This window comes from Primulina eburnea, chromosome 3 (assembly GCF_022965805.1).
Source record: "Primulina eburnea isolate SZY01 chromosome 3, ASM2296580v1, whole genome shotgun sequence".
NCBI lineage: Eukaryota > Viridiplantae > Streptophyta > Magnoliopsida > Lamiales > Gesneriaceae > Primulina > Primulina eburnea.
Window position 1 is genome coordinate 12,595,030 of NC_133103.1, and position 15,180 is coordinate 12,610,209.

The 15,180-nt window shown below is 37.4% G+C and overlaps 3 protein-coding genes across 4 annotated transcripts; 1 reads left to right on the forward strand and 2 right to left on the reverse strand.

Annotated features, from left to right (window-relative positions):
- Positions 1-862: 862 nt before the first annotated feature.
- On the reverse strand, positions 863-5,453 carry LOC140826517 (uncharacterized). Of its 2 annotated transcripts, XM_073188880.1 has the most exons (5): positions 4,917-5,453; positions 4,260-4,838; positions 2,298-2,840; positions 1,796-2,084; positions 863-1,150 (listed from the first exon to the last, which is right to left on the reverse strand). In XM_073188880.1, exons 1-5 carry the CDS (start codon positions 5,205-5,207, stop codon positions 1,086-1,088), a joined length of 1,767 nt encoding a protein of 588 aa, XP_073044981.1. In that variant the 5' UTR covers positions 5,208-5,453; the 3' UTR covers positions 863-1,085. The 2 variants fall into 2 exon arrangements, with proteins under 2 accessions (XP_073044981.1, XP_073044982.1); XM_073188881.1 differs by lacking the exons at positions 4,260-4,838; positions 4,917-5,453 and adding an exon at positions 2,918-3,010.
- Positions 5,454-7,899: 2,446 nt separating this feature from the next.
- On the reverse strand, positions 7,900-10,252 carry LOC140826516 (uncharacterized). Its single transcript, XM_073188879.1, has one exon. The coding sequence runs from the start codon at positions 10,163-10,165 to the stop codon at positions 8,147-8,149; it is 2,019 nt and encodes a 672-aa protein (XP_073044980.1). The 5' UTR covers positions 10,166-10,252; the 3' UTR covers positions 7,900-8,146.
- A 360-nt stretch (positions 10,253-10,612) lies between these two features.
- Positions 10,613-13,947, forward strand: LOC140826518 (beta-glucuronosyltransferase GlcAT14B-like). The gene is made up of 4 exons (XM_073188882.1): positions 10,613-11,441; positions 11,633-11,708; positions 11,807-11,922; positions 13,243-13,947. The coding sequence occupies exons 1-4, from the start codon at positions 10,856-10,858 to the stop codon at positions 13,755-13,757; spliced, it is 1,293 nt and encodes a 430-aa protein (XP_073044983.1). The 5' UTR covers positions 10,613-10,855; the 3' UTR covers positions 13,758-13,947.
- Positions 13,948-15,180: the final 1,233 nt, after the last annotated feature.

The window sequence follows — 15,180 nt, forward strand, 5'->3', positions numbered from 1 at the left end:
AAGTTAATTATCCCATTTCCTGTATTTCTTTCTTTTATTATAGTAATTTTGAGGTTAATTAAAGAGTTGAAATCCAAGAATATTCGGATTTCTTTCTTGGATTTCAACACATTTTTTGTAAGTTGTTGAACCGATCCGTGCGAAAACCGATTCACATTTACAATACCGAGGAATTATTCCTCAGATTTCATTAAATCCGATTAACCATTCCATGGATTGTTATAAAAAATGCAATTCCGTGGAATTTGTTATAAAAATTGGTAAAGTTTTTTTTTTTAAAAAAAGTTATAATATTTAATTAAAAAACAGTATAAATGAGCTTACATTGAGTTACATTTTATGATATAAGAATGATTGGTTGTGATCTTCTCTCACGCAGGAGGTGCAAACGAAGGGCCCGATTTGCAATGGAAAAGACTTGACCTGCATACGAGCGCGATCTAAATGCGTCGAATTTCAGATCGATCGAGACAAAAATCGTAGACTATGCCACTTTTTCCTATTTATTTTATTTTTTTCTGGTAGACCCCTTTCAGGGCCTCGGAACCGGCCGCCCATGTTGATATTTGAAAAACGTATCGTAAAAGGCAAATCTATTTTAAGAAAACTTAACTCGTTATAGACCTCAATTTAGTTTACTTTTTCTAGTTGTTTTTATATATATCGATACTCAGAAGATAAAGCCACAAGGAAGGTCGAGCTCCGGTTCTACAAAGTGGACTGTGTTTGATTCGGTAAAGGTCCAGAGACTGAGGAAGGGAGTGCCCTGACGCCAGAGTGTGGTGCTGGTACTTCTTGTCGCTTTTTAGAACGACGAGTGCCGCTTAAACACCACCTAGACGTCTTGTCGCTTTTTAGAAACGAGTGCAAATACACAAAAATATACATAGAATAATTAAGAAACATTCTTGTATACACAAAACTGCATTGCCAACTCCCAACACATAAAGTCATTCGATAATCACAGTAATAGTGGATGTCACTCGATAAATTGAAGTGATAAACACTCTTCACAATACTGAAGTTTTGGATTCATTTCATCGTCCAAGAAAGATCTCACTTGCCTCCAAACCAAGAGTTCGGGATTACAGCAGATAGCGGATGCATGTCATGTAGGAATGGGAAGGGGAGGGCATGAAATCACTGGCCACTGCAAACATGACGGGGGAATATCAGTCTTTGATGAAATGTGCAGTAAAAGTAGAACAAGCACATGTGTTCAAATTGTTTTCCAAGAAATTGGAGATAGGAGAATACATAACAAAATGACCTTGCTAATCTAGATATATCGTGGAAGCCATCGCGCATGGAAGATCACAATCCAGAATTTTGAACACCGGGGAGATTTTTGGGGGTCAAACTCACAATGTGTAAAAAAGGTTTTCATTTGAAGTGGGGCAAACAAATGGCACTCTCGCTTTCAAGGTCACAACCTATGATTAAAATTTGATTTTCTTGTCAAATTATAGTCATCTATATATCAACAACTACTGCTTCGATTGATGTCAAGGCAAAGAGCATTCTTGTTCAAGAAAAGAACCATCAGGGGTCATTCAGCACTCGTCTTCACCTAACACTATCCCCAGTTAATAACTCGAAACTTGTCCTTAAAACTCATTATCTTATGCACTATTTTCGCCATCACAGTCCCGACTGATCTTAGGATATAACGTTGCACCCATCACAGTCTCAATGATCTTAGGATATAACGTTGCACGAGTGTGTGTGTGTATATATATATATATAAGTGAGTGTGTGTGTGTGTGTTTTGTCAAATAACTTAATGTATACAAACCTCTGGATGTAGACGGAACTACCACAACGTTCATAGTTGTATTATTTGGAGGTAAAGCCAGCCGAAGGGGATAGAGCTTTCCATTGATGCGGTTTCGCGAACAAACGATTATATCATCAATCCCTGTTTCTTCTTCCAGTTTCTGAGTTAACTCCGGCAATCCATGCCCTTTAAATTGAAAAGATGGCCCTTCGATGGAGTCGTTTACGTTCCCATCATCATCACAGACGTAGTAATATATAAGACGTCCTTCAGTTTTCCTTGTTGAAACTTCAACTGAACCGATGGACTGAACATTAACAGCACAGAACGTTGTGTTACGACGACATTATAAAATAATTCCATAAAATTTTCTGAGGCATTTACTCAAATATCGTCTTTATAAAAGCTTTCCTTTTTCGCCGATCATGCAAAGTGAGACACTTTCCATTTAGAAGATTGATAAAAAAAAAAGAACACATTATGTTACGGAAATTATATAATCTGAGTTATCAGAACAAACCTCATTACTCGGGAACCTCAGATTAAAAGAAGAAGAACTCAAGTCCTCGTCCAACGAATCAGATCTCAAGAGTTTGGGCGGTGATTCAGGCCGAATTTCAATAACATCAACAACCCACAAAATCCAATCATGGTGTCTGTGAGGTATATCATGAGTGATCGAATTTCTCCACGGCGGCAACCCTCCGTTGGCCCGTAAGAAATTGCCATATCTCGTTTTAAGTTTCACTTGCACCCCATCTCGAATGGGCTCCCATTCGATCGACGAGTCCAGTTTCCTTGGCAGGGATTGAACAACTTTTTGACCCGTCACGCCCAGAAGAAACTGATCATCCGAGGATGTTAGGTATTTCCCGAAACAGCTCTTCAATCGTATAACATTCTCGACACCTTCCACGAATTCTACGCTCCATTTGGCATGCTTCGATGATCCCGAACGATCTTGAACCACGGTTTCTTCATCGCTTTCCGCTGTCAGGTATTTGTCGTGGTGGCTCCTCATCCTGACGGATTTGGCTTTCTTGAAGAATTCCATACCAGAAACCTATAGATAAAAACAGCAAAAATTGAATCAAATGACCTAATCACGCGATAAATGTTGTGACAAGCTGAGATTTGTACACGCACTGAGAGGGATTAATGGAGGAACGAATCTAGTAAAAGATCTGCGATCTCATTTTGGAGATAGATTTGATAACCGTTGAAAACGTTTCAAATTCAAATGCCTGACTTTATGGAAACAGCTATCTATCAAAACGTGTGCATGTGTTATTGGATTTTAAAAAGTAAAAATATTTAATTAAAAATTTATTAAATTATCTATCAAATTTTTTTAAAAAATTATTATCAATTTTGAGATAGTTAATATCTTATTTAAAAATCATTCTCAATAATATTATATCTATAATAATTGATAAAATATATATGTATTAATATTTTTTCAACCAATATTAAGGTCAGTAAAAGTATTACTTTCGAGGCTAAATCAACGTCTCTGCAAAAACTTGTGTGAGACGATCTCATATATCATATTTTGTGAGACAAATATTTGGGTTATTCATGAAAAAAATTATTTTTTATGCTAAGAGTATTACTTTTTATTGTGAATATAGGTAGAGTTGACTCATCTCACAGAAAAGATTCGTGAGACCGTCTCACGAGAGCCCTATTCCTATATTAAATATGAAAGAGACAACGAACTCAATTATATTTGTACCCAAAATCCTAGTTCATCAGCAAGGCTTTTCAAAATTTATACAATATCGTATAATTTTAACTTTGATTCGTAATGTTATATTGTAAAGAATACTTTCGTTCAAATGAACTTTTAAAATTTTATATTATATGTTGTTTCTCGAATCTTTTACTTTGTTTTCAAAATTTATTATGAATGCGTTTTATTCATTTTTACTTTAAATTTAAGGAGATTTTTGGAATATGACCTTGGAATATGACCTTTAAACATACACGAAAAACAAAAAATAAAAATAAAATTTAATGAATATCATTTTGTTAAATATTTCCACATACATTAACATGGGCCATTCACGTTCCAAGTTGAGTGAGTCTCATGTGAGACCGTCTCACGGATCATAATCTGTGAGACGGATCAACCCTACCTATATTCACAATAAAAAATAATACTCTTAGCATAAAAAGTAATACTTTTTCATGGGTGACTCAAATAAGATATCCGTCTCACAAATACGACCCGTGAGACCGTCTCACACAAGTTTTTGTCTTCCAAGTTTTACTCATTTAGGCAAAGTTTTAAGTGTTATACTTTGGCAACGTATGAAGTACAAAGAATTTTTTTAGCTTTACTATGTATTAAAACATAAATATAAAATAACTTTATGACTGTAAAAATAAAAGAGTAAGTAAAAATGCAATTTTTTTTAAAAAAAACTTTTATCATAAAAATGATTTTTTTTTTTTTTTTAGGGATCTTGAAGAAAAATACCTGTGGCTGTCCCTGAATCACCATGGGAGACCCGGTATCCGATGAGCCCGAATAATCATCCGCCGGCGATGAAAAGCTCGAAGCTTGTGAAACTCCGTCCGAACCCATATCCGAATCCGATAAATTGATGTCCAAAACATCCACTTCCCACAATACCCAATTTTGGGTGGCCGTTATATGCGGCACATCGTGCGTAACAGAATTCCTCCACGGTGGAGCGCCGCCGTTCCCTCTCAAGAACTTCCCTTCAATGGTCATTAGCTTCACGTTGAGCCCTTCCATCACCGGCTGCCACACGATCGATGAGTCCGTCGTCTTTCCCGGCTGGGTTTGGATGATCTTCTTCCCCGTCATACCTAGGAGGAAAGGATCCTCCGCCGCCGTGAGATATAGTCCGTGGCAGCTCTTGAGGCGGATTCTTTCACGTCTTCTGTCGACGGCTTCGACAGCCCAACGCGCTCCGCGGAAGGAGTCGTAGCTTTGACGGACAGTCTGTTCATCGTCGTCCGCTACTAAGTATTTTCCGAGATGGCTTTGTAATCTCACTGATTTCGCTATCTTGAAGAACTCCATTCCATCCTGCAAAAAGTTCAAATTTCCGGTGAAAAAAGTGAAACGGGATGAGAATTCTACAAAGCTAGAATCATTGGAAATTACCTGTCTTCCGCTTCTATGAGAAGATTTATCCGATACAATCGACGGCCACCGCATCTGAGAACCACTCTCGGGACTGCAGCCTCCTCTCAGACCCATTAGACACCGGCGAATCCGAGCTCCGATAGTCATCCTCCTGCACATAAGAAAAACTCGAAGAATGACTCGGCAGGTACTCATCATCCAGCACAGATATATCCACCGCATCAACATCCCACATAACCCAATCCTGCGTAGCTGTTCTGTGCGGAATGTCATGCGTGATGGAGTTCCTCCACGGCGGCGTAGCCCCATTAGCCCTCAAATACTTCCCCCCTCTAGTTCTCAACTTAACTTGGTACCCTTCTTTTATGGGCTCCCACTCAATCGATGCATCGTTGTTCTTATCTGGAATAGTTTGCAACACTTTCTTCCCAGTCATCCCGAGCAGATACGCGTCGTCGGAAGCAGTAAGGTACCTACCATGGCAGCTCTTGAGCCTGATCACATGTGGGTTCTGGTCAACTAACTCGACAATCCATCGAGCCTTTCTTGATGATCCTTTGCTGCTCTGCCAGACTGTTTGCTCATTATCGTCGGCCGCTAAGTATTTGTCCAGATGACTCTTGAGTCGTACTGCTTTGGCTTTATCAAAGAACTCCATTGTTTTGCATCTGTTTGGAAGGCTAAGATTGTTATCTACTGCTTGGATTATATGTCTTGCAAAACTACATAATAATTTTATATTTGGACCTTTATGATGTGATGTGATGTGATGTGATGTGATGATGTAAAGGGGATTAACGCTTGGAAGTTTACGACGGATTGGTATTATCGGCCTCTTCTCGTTGACCGAAGACTGGGAATAATTCTTAATACAGTGTGACCATGTGTTATTCTCTTACGTCATCGTATGTGCAAGAACATAATCCAATCAGTACTACAATTGCAGGCTTTCAAGTTACAGATCCAGAAAAATGGAGTTGTCTAATGAAGCCAAAAGCAGTACAACTCAAGAGCCGTCGCGACAAACACTTTTTGGCCAACGATGACGAGCAAACAGTCTGCCGCAACGGATCATTAAGCTTTGTTGTCTGATTCACCAATTTAGGTTTTACACGTCCAAGTAGAAAATGATGGGGTTTGACAAATCAAACATAAGGTGAGAAATAGAATGTTAAAATTTTTCATAACAACATCGGAGAAAATGATATCAAGTTTAAAATTGCTGCATTATATTTTGTCAAGTTCTTGATGCTTAAAATAATATCCTCTATCTTCATCCCTAAAATCAAATCAAGATAGAGGATATGCAGCTGATGTGATTTGAAATAATCTAAAAATAAACGTATATTAGAAATGTATTTGATCGATATGTCCATGAATGCAAGTAAAATGACATATATTCTGAAAACAATTTAAAAAATGTATTAAAACAAGAAAAAAAAAGTCATTTTAAATATAAAAAAACTATATCATGATCTCTAACATGCACGTTTATCATCCGCGTGGATTTTACTAGACAACAAATAACGATAGGTGGCTAACAAGATTTAAATTTGTTTCGGACGTAAATATCTTTCATTAATTAAACAGATAAAAATTGGAAATGGAACTCGAATTGCTGAAAGAAAGCGTCAAACTTTTTGGTCCCATATCCAAGATAATATTTTGGAAATCGGATTTGATATCAGGAGTTGATAAAGAAGGGAACAAATATATTTATCCACTGCCTCAATTCCAAAATCCAAACCCATATAAGAAGCAGTCATTTCTTCAAATTCTTTATTGAAATTCTGATATATAATAGAGTCCAATTGATATGACTTTGAAGGGGGGCGCAACCCCTTCCTGCGCTGCGTGCAAGTATAGAAGAAGAAAGTGCACAGCTACATGTCCTCTGGCTCCATATTTTCCAGCCAACCAGCCTAAAATGTTTCAAAACGTGCACCGTCTGTTCGGGGTGTCAAATGTCACCAAGACACTCGAAAGCCTGGAGACTAAGGATCAAAAGGATGATGCAATGAAATCCATCATATACGAAGCTGAAATGCGTGTTCAGATTCCTGTGTATGGTTGTCCTTTTATCATAAGTCAGTTGTCTTTTCAGCTGCAGGCTGCCCGTGAAGAATTAAGACGCGTATATTCGCAGATAGCTGTGTGCAAAGAACAGCAGTCGAATCAGCGAATGGATCATAATTCGTGTCACTGGCCTTCATCCCAGCAAGAGTCCGGAAGCACGAGTACTCCATGTATCAACTCACAAGATGTTGAGGGCATGAAATCAGAACCTTTCCAATTTTTCTTGAATGACGATTATGGAATTTCTGCTGAATCTCTTGAAAATTTAGCTATGCCAATGGTGGGACTAGATCTTCGTCCTGATGCAATAAGCATTCACAACTTTTTCTCCATGCACCCTCAAAAAGAACAAAAAATATTCATTCGAGATTATGGCGGCCTACGCTATAGTACTGCAACTGATGAGAGACTTCAAAAAGAACCGGAAATATTCGTTCAAGATTATGCCGGCCTGCGCTATAGTACAACAGCTGATCATAGACAATCATAACAGAATCATCGCTAAATGATTCACTTGTGGAGTTGGTTTATCCTACAGCGACTTCCAGAATGACACAGCAAGCTGCGGACTAACTACTGTCAACCACAATGAGGAGCTCGGTTTTGAATTCTGGAATCAGATTTTCAACGTTATGTCCAACAAATTATTTGTTTTCTTTCAAACAAGAATTGACTGGGGAAAAAACAAAGATTTGTTTTCTTTCCAGCCAAATCTTTGTTTTTTCCCCAGCCAATTCTTGTTTTTTTCCCAGCCAATTCTATTTTTTTCCATCTGGTAATTCATTTTTCACAGCTTTAAAAATTTTGCATGTAACGTATATATTAGATGTCATTCTTTGTGTTTTGAATAAATTTTTTTTATAAGATCATTCAGATATGAGAGGATGTCAAATGAAAAAATGAGGAACATTTGCCTTTTGCAGAGTAAAGAACCTATAGATTGATTTATATTATGCAGCGAAAAAAGTTTTAATAATAACATTCTTTCCTTCTGCATTTTCCCTGCACTAGTGTCACTCAGACCACCAGAAAATATATGGAAACAATGATTGAATATATACACATGAAACAGTAAAAAGAATTGCACTTTACAGGGGCTGAGAAACAATGTTTCTATTATTTTAAAAAAAACAAGTGTTTCTTCATCAATGGATTTAGGCTAACAATACAAATCAAGATTTGAGAATCCCTTTGTCGCTCATCTGGTTGATGATTCTAGATGCATCGTTTAGTCTATTTGCTCTTTCATATATGCCAGCAACAACAAGATGAAGCTCCTTCTTGTTAATGCTGGGATCTTGGTCCAGCTTCTGAAACAGTGTTTCAACCTTCTCAAAATTTCTTCTTGCACCATAAAGACTCAGCATCTGAAAATGAATTTCATCCAAGAAAACACAACCCTCGTCTTGCAGCTCCTTATACACAACATCTGCCTTGTCGAACTCTTGTAGCTTACCATAGGAATTCAGAACAAGTGCTATCACATCAGAATCTGGTAAAAATCCTGCCCCTGTCATCTTCTCAAACACCTCAATAACGTTTGTGTACTTTCTATATTTAGAAAAAAGATCAATCATACGTTTATAGGTCGCTATATCTTTTACTTCTCCAGCATCAACGGCCTGTCTGAATAACCACGTAGCCTCTTCTACTCGACCAGCTCCAGCAAGAATACTGATGGCAGTTTCTCTTGGAATATTATCTGGGCGCTTAAGTTCATGTAATAAACGTTTTGCATGAGCAACTAAGCCAGCTCTCTCATATGCTACAATCATGGTTTGATAAAGAACTTGATCTATCACAATACCAGAGCTTCGTAGCTTCTGAAAAAGCATTGCTGCTCGGTCTAGCTTCCCAGCCTTACCCCAGATCGATATTATTGTTGAATAAGTAATTGTATTGGGCTCAATGCCGCGGATCTGCATCTCTTGGATAAGATTATTAGCCTTCTCATGCTCAAGGGTCCTTCCATAAATCATTATCATAGTGTTATATGTAACTACGTTCTGCTCAATATCCTTCCTCTGCATCAACCTAAACAGATGTATTGCCTCCCCAAACAGCTCGGCATCACCATAAACCCTCAAAAGGGTATTGTAACTAACAACATTCTGTTCAATCCCGATCTTTCTCATACTCCAGAACAGCCTATCTGCCTCTTTTGCCATGTCAAGCTGCCCATACACATCGATCATAATGTTACATGTCGTGAGATCAAGCGAGCAATTGACCTCCCTCATTTCGGAAAACACAGACAATGCCTCCAAAAACATTCGATTCTCAACAAACATAGTCAAAAGCGTTGTGTAGCTGATTGTATCGGGCACAACCTCCGCACTCCTCATTTCACTAATCAACAACCTTGCCTCTCGGAAAAGCTTAGCCTTCCCAAAAACATTAATCATTGAATTATATGCAACAATATCAGGCGCTATACCTGATCTTTTCAGCCTCGAAAAAATTGAGATAGCCTTCGAGTAATTACACAATTTACGAGACAACTCGATCAAATTACTATACAAAACCAAATCTCCCTGCACGCTGTCCTGTTCCATCCTCTGGAGCCACGACAAAGCATCATCAAACAAGCCCTCTTTTCCAAAATTCGTAATAAGAGTAGAATAAGTATATTTATCAGGCGAGATAGCTCTTTGGCGCATTTCATCAAGCAGCCCGTAGGCATGATCCCACTGTTTAGCTCGCAGCACATTACGCAGCACCACGTTGTAAGCAAACACTGAGGGGGTGTAAAGGGCAACCTCATTGATCCAATCGAGCAGCGCAAGCGAGCGCTGCCAGTCGGACTCGCGCGAGAGAAGCGTCACCATGAAGCGTATGGAGAGGTTCCGGTCCTTGTAAGGTGACATAAGAGCGTACAGTTCGTGCTCATCTGATGTCTGACCAATGGAAGATAACAGCTCGTCCATATCTACATTGTGATCAAGAAAACTTGCATTTTGCTTACGATTTCGAAGTTTATATGGCGTTGTGCCGAGTGAAGAGGATAGGTTTTGCCTTCTCCAGACATCCTTGTTGGACGAATGTGATGTTGATAAAGCAAAGATTGTCAGATGGGCTCGACGTTTACTGAGGTTTTCGTATGGTACGACGATGGTGGTGAGAGTGAAGCTGAGTAATGGAGGTGGAATTGGGGAATGTATATGTATGGAAATTGCAGAGATTGGAGCCATCCACCTCAGATTTTGAGGTTTGGCGATAACTTCATATTTCTGTTGATAACTGACAGTGGAAAATGAACGTAATAAAAATTTAATAACAAAACTTATTGCTTTGTGCTAATTATTGGGCCAGCTGTGGGCTGTGGTTACAACTCACGAGTTCAAACTTGGTCTTTGGTTTAATAAATTCAATTAAAGCTTAAACCTTCTAAAATTAAGTCAAACGTGGCAATTAAATTTAAGGTGTTCACCTATTAAATTACATATATCCATTTATCTGTTGGTGACCAAATCGATTCAAAAAGTACAATGTAATACTATTTTATTTTTACTTAATTATTAAATGGAATATTCTAGCTATATATATATAATAATATACTATATATAATTTTCTTTACCAAATAATATAGTATTATATTGTACTTTTTGAAAATTGTATGTAATATATTGAAGAAAGGAAATGAGGCGCAATTCACAACCAAAACCAAACTAACAGCAGCAAATCCTCACCTTTCACCCACCTCCATCGCCCTTTCCTTTGCACTCTACTGATAAATTTCAATCTCCTTAATTCTCCCTGAAGATCCCTTTTGCCTTTTCAGATTTATGTTTTCTCCAAAACCCACAATTTATTCGCCTATAACTCCAGTCCAGGATCGTTTTTCCTTTTTCTTTGTTTAAATTCGATGAGAATTTGATGAAATGAAGAAGCTCAAGAACTACTATCTACACCTGCGCCACCCACAAACAATGGAGAGAAAATGGATTTTTCCACTAGCAATTGGCTCCATAGTTTCTTTGTTTCTTCTATTTCTTACCACTTTAACCTCCCCGGATGGCACGCCGCTGCTGCCGCTCCGCCGCTACTACTCACCAATATCAGTCTCATCTATATTTATTGAGTCGAAGCTCCACACATTACCCGTTTCTACCCTTCCGCCGCCCCCGCGCTTTGCTTATTTAATATCCGGGTCCACCGGTGACGGTGGGATGCTCCGCCGCACGCTCCAGGCACTGTACCACCCCAGAAACCAATATGTTGTACACCTCGACGCGGAATCATCCGCCGAGGAACGACTCGATCTGCGGAATTACGTTGAAACGCACTTCATTTTTAGGAGATTCAACAATGTCCGGATGATTACCAAGGCTAATTTGGTGACTTATCGCGGGCCAACCATGGTGGCGAATACCCTACACGCGGCTGCCATTTTGCTGAAGGAAGGTGGGGAATGGGATTGGTTTATAAATCTCAGCGCCTCTGATTACCCACTGGTCACTCAAGATGGTAATATTGGATTTTAAACGCTTTCTTCCTTATTTTTCTTTCTTTTTTGGCAATTTTGGCGGAAAGATTGGATATTTTGGCCGAATTTGATAGTTTGGGGTAATAGGACTTTGCTAAGTTTTTATAATATTAAATTATTCTAAATTGAAGTTAAAGTTTTGTTCTAATTTGTGGTTCTTAACGACAACCAGATCTGCTGCATACATTTTCATACTTACCTCGGGATCTCAATTTCATTGACCATACCAGTAATATTGGCTGGAAAGAGTAAGTAGACATCGGTAAATTATCCAACTCTGCTCTAATAATTTGAATTTCTTGGATTGTGAGTGATTTATGACCATAATTTATGTGTACTCTTACAGATTTCAAAGGGCAAAGCCAGTTATTATTGATCCAGGATTGTATATGTCCAAAAAGGCTGATGTGTTCTGGATTACGCAGCGCAGAAGCGTGCCCACAGCATTTAAACTCTTTACCGGTATGCTTAGGCATTTGTAGTTTTGCTCATCTTATTTCCATTTTTTGTGTTTGCTCTGTGTGATATGTTGCTTTTTAGGCTGAATGGTATGGGAATGAGTTTTGGATGATTTTCTTTTTTGTTATGTCCATTGTGCCCAATAGTGTTTGGAAACTTCATTTGTTGGTTTGGAATCTTGTTGTTGATGGAGTGATCCTTTTTGAAAAACTTCGGTTCCAAGATTCCTTTTCGTGTCATTTCAATTTTATTAATACTCCACTGCTTACCAGTCCGATCCTTTTCTCCTCATCTAAATGCTCAACTTAGTTTCCATCTCAAAAAATACTGTTTATTTTCTAATGACTTGAAGGTAACTTAATCATGAGGTTTGTGTTGGGTAGCTAATAAACAGGTTCTGTTTTTTACTCACCCTTTTCGTCTGCTAATCAAGGACAAAAATGCTTTTCCAAAATTGTTTTTGAGAGTTATCTGTTGAGTTGTTGACAAGTTCTGGCTTCAGGCGGGTATTATCAAAGAGTTTTCGGCATTTTAACCCAAAGTTTGGAACCTCGGGTAGAATGGTGAGTATGAATATTTGCTATGAACATCTGAGGTGTTCAAAATAAAATTTATGGCTTCTGGCCTATTTTTTTCATTGTGTTTGTGGGGAGGTGAGGTTGTCAATTCCATTTCTTATGAAGCATTAGATTTTCCATTCTGAGCATTGTTATGTATATACTGAGATTTTAAAAAATTAATTATCGATGTTCACCTTCTAACTTCCAATTATATAAATTGGGTTGACTCTAGTGTTGGATCAATTGTCGCTGTCGATTGTTATGGTTTTCCTTTTTAATTGGCTAAGGCATGTAGAACCATCCAATGAAAGGCTCATTGACTCATTGTTATGTTTCAAGGACTGCAAAGTAGATACTTTGAATACGATAACTTAAAGATGATTAGTATTAACTACTTTTAACAAGTGCACATGTCTGTGCTGTCTTTTAGATCAGTTTATTTACAGCCGTTTCTGTGTTTGGTGCCAACTTTACGAGACTCCAGTTTAAATATGCACCAATGCGTTGTTGAACACAAAATATTTGCTAATTAGCTACCTACCCACTAGGGTATTTGATTTAGAGGCAAATTGAAACACTAATATTTGAGTTAGAAAAAAATTTCAGTGATAAAACCTTGGGAACAATGAACAATCTGTAGCATAATTTTAGTTTGTGATGGAAATGGTGAATTCTTCCTAGGAGGGATTTTTGAAATTCCGAGAAATTTGTTCGTGTTTCAGAAGATTCTTGTTCCATGTTCACTGAAATATTTTCCATACAGGATCGGCTTGGATGGCATTGTCTAGATCTTTCATCGACTACTGCATATGGGGGTGGGACAACTTACCTCGAACCGTCCTCATGTACTACGCAAACTTCATTTCTTCTCCTGAAGGTTATTTCCACACTGTTGTCTGCAATGCTCGTGAGTTTCGTAACACCACAGTTAACAATGATCTCCACTTCATATCATGGGACAATCCTCCAAAGCAACATCCCCACTACCTTACTCTTCTAGACATGCAGAGGATGGTAGATAGCAATGCTCCATTTGCAAGGAAGTTTCCTCGTGATGACCCTGTTCTCGATAGAATTGATGCCGAACTCTTGTTTAGGAATCAAGACATGCTTGTTCCTGGAGGATGGTGCGTAGGCAGTCGTGAAAATGGGACTGATCCGTGTTCAGTTGTTGGTAATGCCACTGTTCTCAGACCTACTGCGGGTGCCAAGAGACTAGAGAACCTGATAAACTCTCTTTTATCGACTGAGAGTTTTCAGCCACGACAATGTCAATAGCTGAGTCATGTTCTGGATAAAGCAACTTGTTCATGCCACAATCGACTTGCTTAATCCCCTCGATCAAGATTCTCGCTGCTCTAAGTCGTGTACAATAAGCTGTTTCATCTTGTTCATTTCTTAGAAAATCATTTCCACTTGTAATTACAGGGTCATGGTTGTGGCAAATACATGCAGGCGAACGTTTGTTCTTGCATGTGTTAGGTATCGTGTTTGATTCTGGTGTGGGAAAATTCATTTCATAGGTTTATAATATAGTGAATTTTCATTTGAAAATATTCCGTGTCACGAGTTAAAACTCCATCAATTATGTCACGCTGCATAATTTTAAATTGATACATAAATTTGATATATGGATTCTAAATCGATGTATGAATTATCGTAAATGGTTTAATTGATATGTGAAGTCAAATACCAAGTTATATCAAATTTTTATTTAGTGATTTTTTTAAAAAAAATTGTTGGTTTTATTATCTCTGTGTATATGTCCAATAAAGATTATAGATCCTGGAAACTCAATTTTCAAAAGAATTTTGTAAAACTAAATGAAATTACTTAAAGATTATTTATAAATGTGTGTATGTAGATTTATAGTACTCTCTATGCCATATTAATATTATATATTTGCTTAATAAATCAAAGTGAAAATTCATAAATACTATATTCTATAAATTTTGTAAATGGTCTATAAAATTAAAACTTGTGTGAGACGGTCTCACGGGTCATATTTGTGAGACAGATCTCTTATTTGGGTCATTCATGAAAAAATATTATTTTTTATGCTAAGAGTATTACTTTTTATTGTAAATATGGGTGGGGTTGACCCGTCTCACGGATTAGGATCCGTGAGACGGTCTCACATAAGACTCACTCTAATTTAATTTTAATTTGTACCAGTAATTTTGGTGATTGATTTTTCAATTAAAATGATAAAATATCAAAAAAAGAGATTGTTTCAAATAAAGTATATATAAATTAATTTTTTATATATAGGTTACCTCCCAAACACGACTAAACATTTTGTAATTAACCGTTTTATCTGTTATTTTATTAATGTCAATGAGATATATCTCATGCACCAAATATTAATAGCAATAATCTTAATGCACCAAATAAGTGTTAAATTTATAATTTTAAAAAACTAATATTGGAAAACTATAATTATTCTTAGTGGATACATGAAGAAAAAAAAAATTTTGCGTTAAAAGTGCCATATATTTTCAAATTAACATTTGTCAAATGGTGTAGAACTTCAATTCAAACCGCCATCTTTTTGGAGAACTTGTCATATAAGACTAGTGTACAGTTTGGTTTACCTAACTAATATAGTTTACAGATTATTGCGATATTACGAGAGTTTAGTGAGTACACAAAAAAAATAACGGTTACAGTTATTATGTCACAAGAAAAAAATTGCAATGAA